The 16252-nt window shown below is 37.8% G+C and overlaps 2 protein-coding genes across 2 annotated transcripts; one reads left to right on the top strand and one right to left on the bottom strand.

Annotated features, from left to right (window-relative positions):
- Nucleotides 1-5928: 5928 nt before the first annotated feature.
- LOC141829806 (uncharacterized) lies at nucleotides 5929-7548 on the top strand. The gene has a single exon (XM_074717312.1). It carries the CDS (start codon nucleotides 5929-5931, stop codon nucleotides 7546-7548), a length of 1620 nt encoding a protein of 539 aa, XP_074573413.1.
- A 2433-nt stretch (nucleotides 7549-9981) lies between these two features.
- LOC141830152 (uncharacterized) lies at nucleotides 9982-15980 on the bottom strand. The gene is made up of 13 exons (XM_074717636.1): nucleotides 15674-15980; nucleotides 15431-15580; nucleotides 14727-14903; nucleotides 14463-14606; nucleotides 14044-14149; nucleotides 13731-13879; nucleotides 13527-13652; nucleotides 12932-13075; nucleotides 12763-12850; nucleotides 12006-12379; nucleotides 11538-11861; nucleotides 10790-10999; nucleotides 9982-10265 (listed from the first exon to the last, which is right to left on the bottom strand). Exons 1-13 carry the CDS (start codon nucleotides 15890-15892, stop codon nucleotides 10134-10136), a joined length of 2343 nt encoding a protein of 780 aa, XP_074573737.1. The 5' UTR covers nucleotides 15893-15980; the 3' UTR covers nucleotides 9982-10133.
- Between the last annotated feature and the right edge of the window lie 272 nt (nucleotides 15981-16252).

Below are 16252 nucleotides of genomic sequence, written 5' to 3'. Positions count from 1 at the left end.
AACTATTAATATTCCTAGACGAGTTTAATATCACTATTCCAGTTTCTAAAGAAATTTCAAATCCAAGAGTTCTTAGAAATATAATCGCTGGATTAGATAATTGTTTACGATCTAAAGTTGGATGAGTGAGCACTATTTTGATAATGGCCTGATATTTGCAAACTGCACATGTACCTTTAGATGGGTATGTATTTTTACTTCTGCAGATTGTCCTTTCTGTTTTTCCATTGGTCGTTACATGACTAAAAGTCTTCTTCTAATAAAAAAGAGAGAACATGGTCTGTATAGGATGGGCCATTGATTAGACCCTATTGATCACTATTATTTCCTTCCTCAAAAAAATTCTTTGTTTCCAACTCCGATCTAGAAATAATTTGAAGTTATTGCTAAACTAGGAAAATAATAAAGAAGTTTATATAATAGATAAAAATATATATATGCAATAAATATATACACATAAAGAGGAGCATAAGAATGATAAGATGATTGAGGGAGATAATTAAGATGTGCAATGATCGATTACTTTGATGATGTGACTCTAGCCTGAAGTTGACATGCTTATTTAATCTCTAATAGATGTTGAGTTTGCAAAAATAAAGGGGAATATCAAGGTTTGAAGGTGGAAAGAAAGATTGGTGTTACAATACTTATGCTGTCAAGGAGTATTGGGAGAAAATTTAGTAACAGTGATATTACTTCAAGGATCAACAAGACAATGTTAGTGATTGGTAGGGTAAGAAGGGAAGGATATTTTGTAAGAGAGATCGTGAGCAATCCATATTTGAAAATGGAATAGCTAGGAGATCAATAAATTGTTGCTGATAAAAAAGAGATTAGAGTTCAATAACTCTTAGTGAGGAAAAATGTTATGAGAAGGAAACTACATCTGCGAGCATTTTATTCTGAGAAAAGATGTCAGGAAGGACAAAGGACAGTAAATGTAGTAAATGTTTTAATTGATTTTTGAGAGATGAAAAGTACTTAAGGGGAAAGACAATAACTCATCCTTTTTGAAGTCTTGAAGATGATAGCCATAGAAATGGATGACAAGAGACATTGACGTTGAATTAGGAATCTAGCGACTTGTCAACTTGAGGAAGAGATGAAAGATTTGCCGCTATATCAAACTCGTAGCCACCCTTTTAATTGGCGACCCTAGAAGAAGAACCTTAGGTTTGACTTACTTGGTTTATTGAATAAAAAAAGAACCCAAATAAGAGGCATGTAGAGCATACCATATTGTGATTAGGTTAGTTGATGATTTTCTGTTTATTAGGTTTCTTTTTTCTCTAGCATGCAACATACTATTACATTGATGGTTATACTCTGATTTTATGCTTTTTAATGTATAAACTTAGGTTGAGGCTTGTTTTTGAAGTGTTGTTGGATATGAATGGATTTCTGGTGTGCTATTAGGCATTTTGGCCTCAAATTTCCCTAATTATGAGCGAATCCACTGACAATGCAACATACCTACCTGTTCTATACCTTTGCAACCTTGTGATCTAATGCAATTGGGCACAAATCTAGTTTGAATTGGGGCTGAACCGCTTATTAATGGTGAATATATTATGCTTTTTAATGTATAAACTTAGTTCGTGCCAATTGAGGCTTGTTTAAGTGTTGTTCTTATTTCAGATATGAATGGATTTCTAGGTGTGCTATTTAGATTCAAATGCATTTTGGCCTCAGATTGAAAACTCCCTAATAATGAGCGAATCCACTGACTCAATCAAATCAAACCAACCCAATTCAAAGCAACCTTCCTTTTCTTCTCCCTCTTACCTGTTCTATACCTTTGCAACCTTGTGATCTAATGCAATTGGGCACAAATCTAGTTTGAATTGGGGCTGAACCGCTTATTAATGGTGAATATATTAACTCAAAGAACTCTAAACAATCCAATTCAGCTATAATATGTAATTAGTGGAATGAGTATTTTCTTCTACCCTTACCATGCAAGGCTGACATCATCTTGTGATTTCACTATCCCTTGGTCGTAATTGCTTCCCCGGGCACTGACCTCGCAGTTTGGAAAGATTAGAACCAGTGTCTCGAGTTAGAAGGTGGGCATCCCTCTGATTTTGGAAGTTTTCGTTGCCTCCCCCTCCATTTGGAAGTCAACTGATGCTCAAGTTGGAAGGGACTCATGTGAAATAGACCCGCAACCATGCCTCTTCCTTTCCTCTTGATTCAAAAAGAAAAGAATCGTGCGGTTGAGCTTCCTTGATTTGGAAGGTGGGGTGAGGTTTGGAGGTACATACGCTTGATTATGAAAGCCTGTAGAAGAGGGAAATTATAAATGAATTTTTCAACAAGACTGCCTTGAGACGACATTGCAGGGGTACTTTACAATTGCTTAAGCTTGGATTTCGTGCGTATAAAAGAAGAGAAATGACATGGTATTCAAGGTTGCTCGGTGGGAACCCCCACTCTGTTTTCACCTGGCTAAGTCATTGTGAATTGTAAGCAAACTAGAGCAGAAAAAGATGTAAATACTTAAAATTCCTATCGAATTTGAGGAGCTTTTTTTTCTTCTTCAATACCTTATTACGTAGTCAACATCTCACTTTCAGATTGTTATTTTTTTTCCCTTTCTCTTTTAGTAGATGTCTATTTTTTTCTCTTTTCCTGATACTGTCACTGACACTGGAGGCTGTAATAGGCTTTTATCGTTTACTATGCTCTCTCAACATATATTATAGGATACTCTCAAACATAGTAATTTTTTTTAGGGAAAAAAACTATACATATTCAGCCTACCATAGATTTAATCGGAACTCGGAAGTTTTATTGAAACACTGGAGAAAGAAACAATTACAAAACTTTCTCGTACATGACATGCAAGCAACAAAATCCGGCGTATAATTGTCATGCATCAAATTTAATATCAGAATCTCTTTAGTTCCGTGTTAAGAATATAATCTAATAATTAATTGTAAATTTCTACTAATAATTGCTTGTCATGTAAATAAAGATTTTCATTCAATTGTACATACATTAGCTAACTTTTGGCTGATTTTTTTTTGTTGAAATTTTCGATATTGGATAGTGCTTCTGACACCTGATGTTGTACACGATATGCTCGTGAATATTAAATAGGAGATAGCTTCAAAATAGTGCGAAATAAAGAGGCCAAATAAAAATATACTATTTTCTTTGTTTTTTCAGTGCTGTTAATGGCAGCACTAGTAAAGTCCTGATTTATATGCATATTTAAATTCTTTATTGTTTGTTTCATTCACCTGTCTCAATCCATGCCCACCTCATAATAAATGAAAAATTAAATTTCTTCAAGCTTGTGTCATTTTAACCTCAACAACTGATCCTATTATATGAGAATGATGCCTCGAGTTTGCCATCTTATCACTTCAACACCCATGATAAAGGTGGGGCTACAATGACACAAATTTTCAAAATGGGCGCACTTTGGTAATATAAAAGTCCTGAGAATTTTGTAGATTACGTAAATTTGGGAGGTGAAATGGAATGTTCCTCGTCAAAAATCAAAACCAATTCATTTCGCTTCACAATAACCTTCCCTTTTCACCCACTTCACACACTGTGGTTGAGACTGCGGCTACAGCTGTGAGCGCAAAGCTACTGAAGGCGAAGAGAACGGTGGCGCCGGAAGCATAAACGGCTGTGAACGCCGGAAAAGAGTGACCAGTCGTCTTCCTCAACGTCCTCAGCTGTTTCGGCATTAACAATGTTTTCTATCTTTGTTTTCTTAGTCTCTGGACCTGATTTATTCTCTCTGTTGCTCCGTACTCGAACTTCTTTCTTTCTCTCTCTCTCTCTCTTTTTGTTTGTTTGGTTTTCCTGTGTCGCATCTCGATAGTTGCAGCTCGATAGATCATTGTCCGTAGAGGAATGCTTCGATGCAACATCATTCCCTGGGCGGTTTTATCGTTGGATTTTTTTTTGTCGGGCTCGAAATTTGAACCCCTTGCCAATTTTTAATACTCACATTTGCTTCTCCAATGCTCCTGAAATAGTTTAGTCGACGGATTGACCTGCGCTGCAGCATCAACTCATCTTTGTCGATCCCTTTGATCACCATCGCAAGCGGGGTGAGTCTTCAGGGTTTCCCCGTTATTTGAGCTCTCAGATGCCATGTTTGCTTTAAAACTGTCTCCGACAGCTTTCTCGGTTATTTCTCTGTCCTAAAATTTGTTTTCTCTCCAGCATTCTGCATCACACTGTTTCATGCCTACTGCACCTGTTTTATTGTTGCGATTGTCCTCAGAATCTTTCACAACGAAACAAATTTGTTCCAAGAAACTGCAAAGCCACATGTTGGCTTTAAAACTATCTATTATAGTTTTATTAGTTCTGCTGTACTTCTGCGTAGATATTGTTTTCTCTCTCCCACTTTCGTTATCACTTTTTGCTGCATTATTCATAATTTGAAGTTAATTCCAGATGGAGATGTGACTTTTTTTGACCCCGAAGTTTTTTTTTCTAACTGCTCTGAGTGTTTAAATTTCGTTCTGTGCCTGTCAACGTCAACGTGAATTTTATTATTCGGCCCTAATATGTTGAACACTTCTATATACTTAATACCCGAATGTTTTACTCAGTTCTGCGGGCTACGAGCGTCTGTCTTCCTTGTCTGTGAACGTCTTCTGCAATTCCAGCTGCAAGCTGAGGTGGGCGATTCGATTTGCAAGTGGTTTCCTCAACTCTGGCCGAGTGGAGTGGTGGGTCGTAGCCGACGGGTCTTCCACGAGCCATGCTGTGAGCTAGGGCAGAATCGACAAGGTAAGCCGGAAGCTTTCTTTCTTTCTTTCTTTTTCTTCCTATTCCTCCCTTGACCAGTTCCACTCTCCTCATTGGTGTCACGTAAGCATGGCTGAAGATTAAAACTCGCGCTTACAATAAAATTTTAACCCTTGCTTGCTCCCCACTGTTTGAAAGGCGCCCTTCTCTGGTTTCTCTGTTTCACTACTTCAATTGCTTGCGTAATCTATTCCACAGTGGCTATTTTTTCTTTCCCAGTTTCTGTCTATAGACTATGTTACCTCCCTAGCTTAAGTTCTAAAGAACCGATCTTTCATGTTTTTTTTTTATCACCTTCATAATCCCTCTCAGGAGACGAGATGAACGACTTCTAGAGTGGGCGGGGGCGGGATCTGTTTTAGGACGCATGGGAAGTATGATTAGAACACTTAATTCGAGTGATGACATACCTAGAACCTTGCTTCTGGCTGAGATACCACATCAAGAAGGTCTATCCAAGCTTGGTTACTGGAAGCTTTAGGTTCTTTCTCATTTACCTCGGGCTAAATATCACACTATTAGGCTTGCATAGAGTTCAATTAATGATAAGTTCATATAGGGGATCCATAAGTAGTAAGGGCAAATGTAACTTATCACATCAAAAGCGTCAAAAGTTTTTCATTTCTCATTTTGAGCCTGGATGCTACTGCATTGGAGCGTGTGTCACAAATAGAGGGTGGAGGAAGGAAATAAGGAAGAAAAAGAGATATGGAATTAGATTTTGCCCAGACACAAATGATATATCAAACCACGGGCTTAATATCATTTGTGATGACATTGCATGCGATTCCAGATGGCTTTGCATATACTATCTCCTAAGTAGTGTTGTCTCCATTCTCACTACAAAGTTTTGTTTTTTAACTTCCCCATTTTTTCTCCTTTTATATTGACAAAATTACATGTTTATTTTATGCTTGTCTGACCATCTTCATCAACATGTTAGTTCCGGTACAGTGTCTCCACACACCAGATTTGGTTAAAATTGACTTTCTCCCCTGATTTCTCGCAGTTGTTCGACATCATTCCAACGAATGTCGCGCTGTGGAGGATCTAGAGGAAAATGCGAAGTTGAGCAGTTTTCCTCGGATTTAATTTGCACGGAGGATTAGTTCATTGAATAAAATCTCTGGAAGAACTCCAATTAAGATGCTTATACTGGAGGAAACGTGTGGTGATACAGAATCTAGATCAAAGAAACCAAGTGTTGTCGCGAGACTTATGGGCCTTGATTCTATACCAGTGCAGAAGTCGGTGGCAAGCATAGGGAAAGTTAGAGACGATAGCTATTTAATGAATGGTTTGAAAGCAGCATTTCAACAATGGCAACAACAGGAGGCAAGTGCCTATGTTGAAACTCATCATTCTTCTGCTAGTGAAGGGGACTATAGAGATGTATATGAAGTAGAACAGCAGTTAAAAAATGCTTGGGTTGAAGAGCGATATCCACAGAAGGTAAGATATGAACAGGATTTCTATCGAAGAAGATTGGCTCTTGTTCGCCGTAAGTTTATGGAAGTAAAACACTTGGCCACCAATGGCGAGCCTTTTGATTCGGAAGAGTTCCAAGATCCAGTGGAGGTTCTGAACTCAAACAGAGATTTGTTTCTCAAATTTCTGGAAGAACCACACACAGTGTTCAGTAAACATCTCTTCGAGCCACAGGGCGTTTCAGTAAGTTCTGGGAAAACCCGTATAACTGTGCTGAAACCTTCGAATACCACGGGCAGAAAAGGTCACAAATTCATCAAAAGACAACTTTTATCAGATGAAACTGTAGGGAAAGTGAATAGGTATTGTTGGAGCACTGGTTTAAATGAACAAAAATGCCATGATTTATCTGGACCGACAAGTATAGTTGTTCTGAAGCCTACTGGCGGAAGATCCTATGACATGAAGACTATACCTAGTGGAGATCTGGCTAGTGATCAATTGATAACTTCTAGAGATGAAGTTGAAGTGGTACATGAAGAAAGTCTGGGTGATAACCTTTTGCTGGATGAAGAAAGTCTGGATAATTACAGAAGTAATGAAGGCATTTTATCGTCAGAATCATCTGGTTACATTGCTGACGACAGCTCATTCGACAAGTCAGATAGCGTATATTTTGATGACGAGGTTGGCAATGCAAGTGACTTGGAGTTAGCTACTTCAGCTACAGAGGATTCTTGGGATTATATAAATAAATTTGCTAGTCCTCTCCCTGGCTCATCCATTAGTCAAATACCCCATTCTCCTGAACCATCAATTATTCGAGAAGCGAAGAAAAAGCTTTCAGAGAGGCTAGCTTTCGTATCATCCAACATCAATTTTCTAGAGCAACGATATTTAAGTGCATCCAGAAGCACCTTAGGAGAGCTGCTTGCCGTTTCTGAGGGAAGCAACAAGGAGCTTACTCACTCTAGCAAATCCTTCAAGACAAACGATAAATATACTGAGAAAAATTCCCAGAACTTGTCGAGACTGAAGTCTCTTGTAGTTTCTTCCTCAACTCATGGAGTCAATGAGTTTAATGTCGGGATCTCAAGTTCCTCAATCACCAAACCCATTGCTCAAACGTTGGTTCCCAAGTCAAAGCATAGGAAGTTATCTTTGAAGGATAAGGTCTCAAGTTTCTTCTTGTCTAGAAGCAAAAGGCCAAGTGAAGACGCACATCCAGGAGCTCTCTCTGATGTTTTGTCCTCGTTTAATGCTACTTTTCTTGGTGATTCTAATAGATCACTTGATGAATCCATGGACTTGTCAATGTTTCCTGAGGTCAGTTTATGATTTACTTTGCTTATTCATTTCCTATGTCATTAGTCATGCTATACAATATGGTAAAAATATTGATCTAGAGGTTTATATATATTCCACTGTGAGCCCATGATCTGCAGGGTGATCCTACTGAAAAATCTGGAATATCTGGAAACTTGACAGAATACCAGGATAAATGCTGCCCTAGTTCGGTCTCTTTCAGAACGTTTCAATTCGATAATGCCACCAATGGCTTGTCTCAGTCATCGCGCCGGACCATTGCTGGACGTCCACGTGAGTATCACGTTCATTGTTCTACTTCTAGGAATCCGCACACACTACCACTACCTGAGGTAACTAACATGTCCATCTAATACAGAACTTGTGTCTAGGTCTCCGCCTATCGAATCGGTTGCTCGTTCGGTAGCGGCAAAATCCCCGGACCATTTTGTCGTCTTCAAGAAGGCAGATGAGGAGCACGAGCAGTTTGCCTTTCTCCAGAAACTGATATCGTCCTCTGGAATGGACTTGATTTACTACGGGTGGCACTCGCTCCATAGCCCTTTGGATCCATATCTACTCTACGAGTACCTCCACGCAGGAGATGAGGACGAGAAGCACCGTGATGTGCACTCAAACCGAAGGTTGTTGTTCGACTCGATCAACGCAGTGTTATCGGACATCGCTCAGTCTGCCTTACTTGAGGTATATCCGTGGACCCGAGCACTGGGACCTGAGCCCCGAAAGGACAGTGACAGTAACGGAAATGCCACGGTAGCCGAGCGAGTTTGGGCCATCCTTAGAAAGGGATTGGCCAGCGAAGGGGTTATTCCGAAGGAGTCTGCATGCGACAGCATCGTGGTGGATAGAGTGGTGAAGAGAGATGTGACCGGAAGGCAGTGGGAGGAAGCAAAGTGGTTGGAATTGTGTGATTTCAGCAAGGAGGTTGGTGGGAAGGTGTTGGAGGAGTTGGTTGAAGACTTGCTGTTGGAATTATCCTGCCACTAACCAAAGTAAGTTTTCTATTTTTTTTCTTGCCCTATATTGCTCCCAATTAGTATTATGTGTTTATTATTAAGCTCCTTTTTCATGAGCTTTCTTAGCTTCCCCTTGAAGTTTAATATAAATTTATATATATAGTCCACAATCTATTTAAATATAAATTATTTTCTCATCCCACTTCATTGCTAGTCATAGTGGAGGATTTATAAATAGGGTGTTAAATGAATAGGATGGGTTGCAACCTAGCTAAACTCGATACAGTCAAATAATACATAAATGTTCTAGATTTGAGACCGGAAGACCAAAGCTGGTCTCGTGAATGAATAAATTGATAGATGAAGCAATTAAAGCAGCTTTAATTCAGCTGTACTGGCTGAGCCATAAGTGACTAGAGTTTGGCATTGAAGGACGAGGTGGAAACAAACCTCGTGGTAGATGCTGGTATCAGAAGGAGGCACCCAATCCATGAATTGTGATATCATCCTTTAACAGGTGGGCAGGAGGGGCGGTGTCGTGGGTATTCCCCACACTACGCCACCGATTAATGGCCACGTGAAGTTGGATACAATTTGGTGCCTAAGCTTTAACTCTGGTAGTTGCGTCAGTCTCGTTGGCCCCCCACGCTTTAAATACCAGCTTTTGAAATGATACTTTAACATTTTCAGTTATCGAAATACTCTTCAACTTATTTAAAACTCTTTTGTTTGTCATCTAGCCTCTTAGGTAGAACCCATTTATTCTATCAACAGACGAGAATGCAACCACCAGATACTATTCATCCTTTATTATTTGCAGCAACATCCGGACGAGAAGGAAACGAGCAGATGCTATATTTTTTAAAAATTGACGTCTCAAAGTTTGAAACTATTTTAAATCATTGTTAATACATCCTGACTAAAATTTTAAACTATTGCTATTTCATCCCTAACTAAATATTCATGTGACAAATTATTACCTGTCAAACAACAATGAGTAATATGACAAATTTTAAATACTCAATTTTTTTTCTGACAATTCTAATATTCTAAAAAGGATTATTATTATTTTTTAAAAAAGAAGCTAAGTAATTATATCAGGTGAGTTAATTTTTGTGAATAATCAACAATATTAAACAAGATCTAACAGCAGAACCGTCAAACCAAAGACAATTAATAAACATAATATTAAAAAACAAAACCAAAAAACAACATGATACAGTTTAGACATATAAATGAATATCAAGAATTAACTCATTCACAAAATTAAATTAATTTTAATAACTTTAACCGTGACATAACTTTTTCAATATTTTTATATATCCTAGATCATTCAATTATGTAAAATTATTTTAAAAATTACACAATAAGTTTTATATTTTGTAACTAATAATAAAATGTATTATGTGCCTGCCTAACTTCCCCTAGTCAAAATTTAGTGCAATTCAAAAATCTATGGATTAAAAAGATCCTATTTTTTTTTCTTTGCCTGATTGATATTTCTCCCGTTTGCTCGGGATATTGTAAATTTAACTGTACAATACCTGCATTTATAGAAGATTGATTGACTTTGGGATAGAGGTTTATATACACAATAAACTAAGTGCTATCCTGTCGTGAGATTTTCTGATGCATTGTTGACTACAAAAATGTTTCCCTGATTAACCGAGCTAACACACGAGACGTTAACCTGTTCAACACTTCGGGAAGAATTTTAGCGGAGATGCCCGGTAGCAAGGGAAGAAATTCTTGGATATAGAAAATATCAAAATCCTGCAAAATTCAAAATTGTAATTAAGCAAAACATTTTTGATCTACTACCTAATTGGCACTAACTCTACTCGACGAAAAAAATAACTACGGAAATGGTTCGATGGAGAATAATTCAATCGGATTAAAATGATAAAATATATAAGCTGAACGCATTCTTAATAAGCTCCAATCAGATAGACCAGTCAATCTTGATCCATGCTTGGAAACACAGTGGAAAATTAAGGCATGAGTAGCGATGGAAGTAGGAAGAATATCTAAATCTGAACCTGATTAGCAATTCCGAGCGAACACAAAATGTGCTACTCGAATCCTACCCATTTATGTAAACAAGCATCCAAATCTACGGATACTTGAAGCCACTACACGATACTAGTATCCAAACCCAATTACTAGATATATCAAGTAGCCACGAATACCTGATCATTAAGTAGCCATCGCCTATCCTAAGCCTGAGGTATGTTTGCTGAGTTTCTTGAATTTAGATAGAAGGACTGGATGCAGGAAGTGTTAGATGAATTACAAACCTGATTTGTTCTTAAATTCCCCGATGTGAGAAACTTGCCGACTTTTTCCACATTGTTAAGTATGGCTCTGTCCTCTTCTGTGACGGTAGGCAGCAACGCTATAGGCCTCCTAGCAACCATACTAAAAACTGGGGCCGAATTCCCAATTCCTAGAGTTGCAGATAGCTGGACCAACTGCTCGCGAGAGAGTGCATCAATTGCTTTAACAACCTACACAAGATCCATAAAGAAGCTTAAATCTAAAGCTTTATCCAGGTTTGAGTTAACGTAATCCAATTCAAATGCTTTGAATCAAGAATATCCAACTGTCAAGACATCGAGATACATATATTGCCAAACTAATGCAATTATGTATGAAAAATATTGCCAACTGTCAAGAGTATCTATTAGAGTGGAAGACATAAGGTGTAACGGGAGACCAAAGAAAACTAGACGATGCAATTAAAATTTTATTTAGTTAATTTGAATATTACTAGTGATAAAACATTGCATAGAGTTCAATGAATATGAAAGATTCATATAGCATATAACCAACGACAAATAACAGTTAAAATCATGGTGGAATGATGATCACATGAATGTTGAAACAAACCTCATCATTGAAGAGTATTAGAGTATTATTCAAGCAATCTTAGAAGTCAACATTAGCAAGGAGCACTTGTCTATAATAATACTGCTGGAGGAATAATCAAGCTACAACAACAGGATAAATTTGATTCAATCAAAAAGTTATTTCAGTAAACTTCACCTCGTCTAGAATGAATTCTCTGAAGAAATTGCCTTTGTCGGACAGCAAAAATATAAGAGCTGCCCTTGTTTTGACAGGCTGTGCAGATTGAGGCACTGCTGGTGGAAATATTGGCACAAGAAAACCTGATTGACTCTGCAAAGAACCAAGGCCCGCCATATTTCCATTTAGGTTCTCACCACCACCACTTTTTGCAGCAGTAATGAAATTCTCAAAGGCTTGCATGACATCAATGAATCTCTCGGCATCAAACACTCCATGTTTACCATATATCATATATCGCAGTGCTGCCTTTAGCCTTGGCGAATCGTCTGTTAAAAGTCTCTGTTTCAAGAAAAATGAAAAACAAAACTAAGAAAGCTGGAACTCTCCACAGAAGCATGTCTTGGAGAACAGTACAAATCCAAGTCATCGTCGAATTTCATCATATAGAATGTAACGTTGAAATGGATAGATATGATTATATACCTGAGCTAGATATGGATATGCTTCATCTACAATTGCAAATTCAGGATTTCCAACCAAGGCAATCCCTTCTAGTACTCCAATTGCTCTAATAATTAAAGCGAAGTATGGTGGTATTCTGAAAGGATAATCAAAAGTAATTTGAGCCAGATCTGATGCCAGTTCTTGAAAATTAATGTTTTTTGCACCACCTCCTTCAAGGGCTTGATCGAAAACTTTGGAAAGCACTGGCAGAATCGGTTCCAAATTGACCCCCTCAGGAATGAAATCAAGCTTTACAAAATCTTTCACAATTTCATCATAGTCACGATGGATCAGATGAGCTATTGCTTCAATTATACCATACTTCTGGTCATCAGTCAATCTTGTTACAAGACCTGATAGACTAAAGTCAATGCATCAAAATTTTCCAATTAAGGAAATGGATAACAAAAGACCTGAAGGAATTCTAACAGGAAAAAAAAGAAGATTACCATAACCAAATGAATAAAAACTAGATATAGACAGCAAAATGAAGTGATAATGCAATCTATAAAAGAAAATTTTAAACCTAAAAGATTGGTCTGATCGATATCACAACTCTTTGCCCATGTGTATATGTACCTAGCAATTTGTATAGATTCTTCATTAAACATTTTATTCCACTTCTACATCGATTAAGTTGAGTATACAACTATATTGGTTATGTTTGTCAAAAAAAAATATGATAGGAATGATATGAGCATGTCTAGAAAACTTCAAATCTACAATGGACAATTACCAAAGTCAAGTATAGCCAACTTCCCATCTGGTGTCCGAATCATATTCCCAGGATGAGGATCAGCATGAAAAAAGCCAGTATCAAGCAGCTGCCAATCAAAATAGTTCATCGATTATATATAATCTATTGTATTGTCTATCTTAAACTGTCATACCAACCATACACTAACCTGCTTTAGATAGCATATAACTCCAATATTAACCAATTCTCCAACATCACTTTCAGTACTTTGAGATAGTTTTTCTCCATCAATCCATTGGGTAGTAAGTACCCTTCTCGATGTGTAATTATGGTAAGTCTTTGGAATGACTACCTGAAAAACTAAAAGCATTGAGGTTAACTATCAAGTAATTAGTTGGCAACAGGTAAAATATAAGAATACATTGTTTAATATTAACAAGGATTTAGAAAGCATTGCATCTGGAAGAAGGAAATTAAGAATGAGCATTTCAGACCAGCAAACTGAAAAATATTCATCAGTGTGTGTATAATTGTTTAAACAAGAGAATCTTTTCACAAAATACTATCATTACTATAAAGATCTTTATGTGGCAAACGTGAGAAATTCCACATGGGATGTTTTGAGAAAATTCACCTTTTTCATTTTGGAGCTAAAAAAGAATTCACCTTTTGTCCAGGGGACTAGTATAATATAACTCAGTTTCCTCTAACTTGAAATACATCTTGTTTAAACAGAAAAAAAAACTCCTTTGGTGTACATAGAAATTACTTAATTCCAGACTTAACTAAATGCAACAACATACCTGAGGAAGATCTTCTCTCATCATTTCAGCAAAGTAAGTACCGTTTTCTCCTTCATTTACATAATCAAGTTCTTCAAAAAAGCGAGCGGCCCATTCATCAACCAAACCAACAACATCAAGAGATACCTGAAAGTCATAAGAAAAGACAAATTACATGTGTTTTCCACGTTTAAAATGCAGGAACCCAAATGACCAACTGTTTACCTGTGGAAATCTTCGCAAAAACAATCCCAATTTGCGTATAATGAAGAGATCTACAGTAACAGTCTCCAAAACAAAAGGCCGTTGTACTTTAACAGCCACCAGATCTCCAGTTTCTTTCAAGCGGCCCTTGTATACTTGCCCCAATGATGCTGCATTAATACCATTACCACATGATAGTTCAATAACATATGTATTCTGCTGAAAGGAAACTATGCACATAAAAGTAAAAGATATGTTGCTTCAACAATTAATCTCTAGAAGTACAGAGGAAGTTTTGCAAACAAAATTCAAAGATTTATACAGATGACATTACCAGCGGCAATGGGAGATGAAGTCAGTTCAGAGTAGATGTTATACCAAGGCTGGCCGAGTTCTTCTTCAATAAGTGCCATTGCGGCATCATCAGGAAATGAAGGAACCTGAAGTATCAAAAAGGGACATCGCTTTTAGAAATCTACGGACAAAAAAATAGAGATATCATAATCAATATATAAGTGCCTACAAATATTGGATATGGTTTCAGAAAACACTATTAAAACTACAGAAACAACAATGTATATGAGGTAATTATTCAAACTAGAAAAGAATAATAAAAAATAAAATGTCATTGAGACTTAAATGTGCAACTTTTCTACCATCTAATGGTATAGGTACTATTTTATAACTGAAGAAGCACAGCATGTTGATGTTCTGGTCCATGATATTTATGAATGTCACAATGAGATACATTACCTTATCACACAGCTTTTGCAGTTCAATCATTGCAGCAGGAGATAATATATCTGGTCGAATACTCAATGCTTGCCCAAGTTTTATATAAGCTGGCCCCAAAGATGTCACTATTTCTCTTAATTCAATTGCTCGTGCAACCTCATTCTGAAATGTTGCCAAGACAAATGGTTGAATCAGAAATCAATGCCTTCTCTGCAAGTGCTGAAAACGAAAACATGCACCGAGGCAGTTAAATGATACATGTGAATTTTTCTATGGCTTTACCTCCTTGATTTTCTTGTTAATCAAATCTGAAGCAATGTGAGAAAGAAAACCACCAGCCACAGATAGAAGCTGCACGATGCGTGTTACAACAGCTCTTGGGCGCTTGCCCCAGTAGGATGATATAATGTCTGGATCATACACTAGTGGCAATGCTTCGCCACTGGTTACATCTGGTACCTAAACAAATAAAACAACCGCTGACAAATAATTGAACTGCCATTTCAGCATCTTAAAGAATATGGTTTGATCCTTCTGAAAATAAAATACACATGATTTTACTAAGATAGAGGGAAGTGACAACGTAAGGGTCATTTATTAAGAATGAAATTGAATATCATTGGAGATTACATGACTTGGAAAGGTATTTGTATTTCTTTATCTATGGACAACTATAATCAAAAGCATAAGAAGATAATTTCACGAAGGCAAATTAAGACGAAATTCTACAACATAAATCACTTCTGTCATCACACACATTAGCTTTTCTGTTGCTCCAAGGTTTCAATAAATCTCACAGATCTATACGATATCATCAAGATGTGTTTATCCCAATTATTTTGCATTGCTACATGAATGTTATCCGTCCATTGACCGCTAAGCAAGTCTAGATCGCTTCTAATACTCAATCCATCAGCATCACTTTTATGTTTCAAAATATGATTGAATTAATGGAAATCTCAAACTATTGGCTACAGAAAACGCACCTCAACTAATCGAAGCTGGATGTTCTCATCGGCGAACTGAACGTCGGTGAGGTTTTGACCTCGGAGTCCTCTCATCAGCGTGGCCAGCTGCTCGTCCTCTTCCATTTGCTTCCTCACCCTTTTGATCTCCTCCGATACGTTACCGAACCTCTACCAATTTCCCACCAAAACTCCACAATAAATCCTCAATCTCGGCATCGCAAAATTAATAAAAAAAAAAAAAAGAAGTTAAAATCATCTTACATTCGACGTGGCGCCATTGACTGAACCGGAGACGGAACTCGAAGAAGTAGAAGACGAAGCGGTAGATTTAGTGGCCACGGCGAAGACTCCGATACTAGGAAACCTAGATCTGAGATGAACTGATCGATGTCGGCGGGTCCTCCGATGCGGGGAGGCTGACGCCGCCGACGGCGAGCTGCGGAAGATGCCGCAACCGGGGAGCCGAACCACCACCTCCATGTGCGGAATCCAAGTCCTCTCTCTCTCTCCGTTCGTGTCGAGAAGAGAGACGACAACGGCGCCTGGCTCCTCCGCTCTCCTCCTTAAAGAAGCGCGTACGGAGCAACGCAGTTAAAAAGTGGCAAAGGATAACTGGCTTTACTGGTGGACCATGTTCGCAAGAGCAATACAGCCACGAGGATCCAACGGTCCACAGGAAAAGAATCAGCTGTGAGATTCGTTCTTGCACGCCTCTTACAGCATCGACCTTGTCCACCCGTTTTGCTACAACGCTCGTGGCTATTCGATTTCTATTTTCATCAATTTCCCCCTTTTTTTAATTTTATGTGCGCGAAACGAACAAGTGAGACTGGGAGGAGT

Source organism: Curcuma longa, chromosome 5 (genome assembly GCF_044706935.1).
Source record: "Curcuma longa cultivar G26 ecotype Majalengka, Jawa Barat chromosome 5, ITB_CL_G26_1.1, whole genome shotgun sequence".
NCBI lineage: Eukaryota > Viridiplantae > Streptophyta > Magnoliopsida > Zingiberales > Zingiberaceae > Curcuma > Curcuma longa.
Note: the sequence above shows the minus strand (reverse complement) of the source record. Positions and strands in the feature narration are given on the sequence as shown.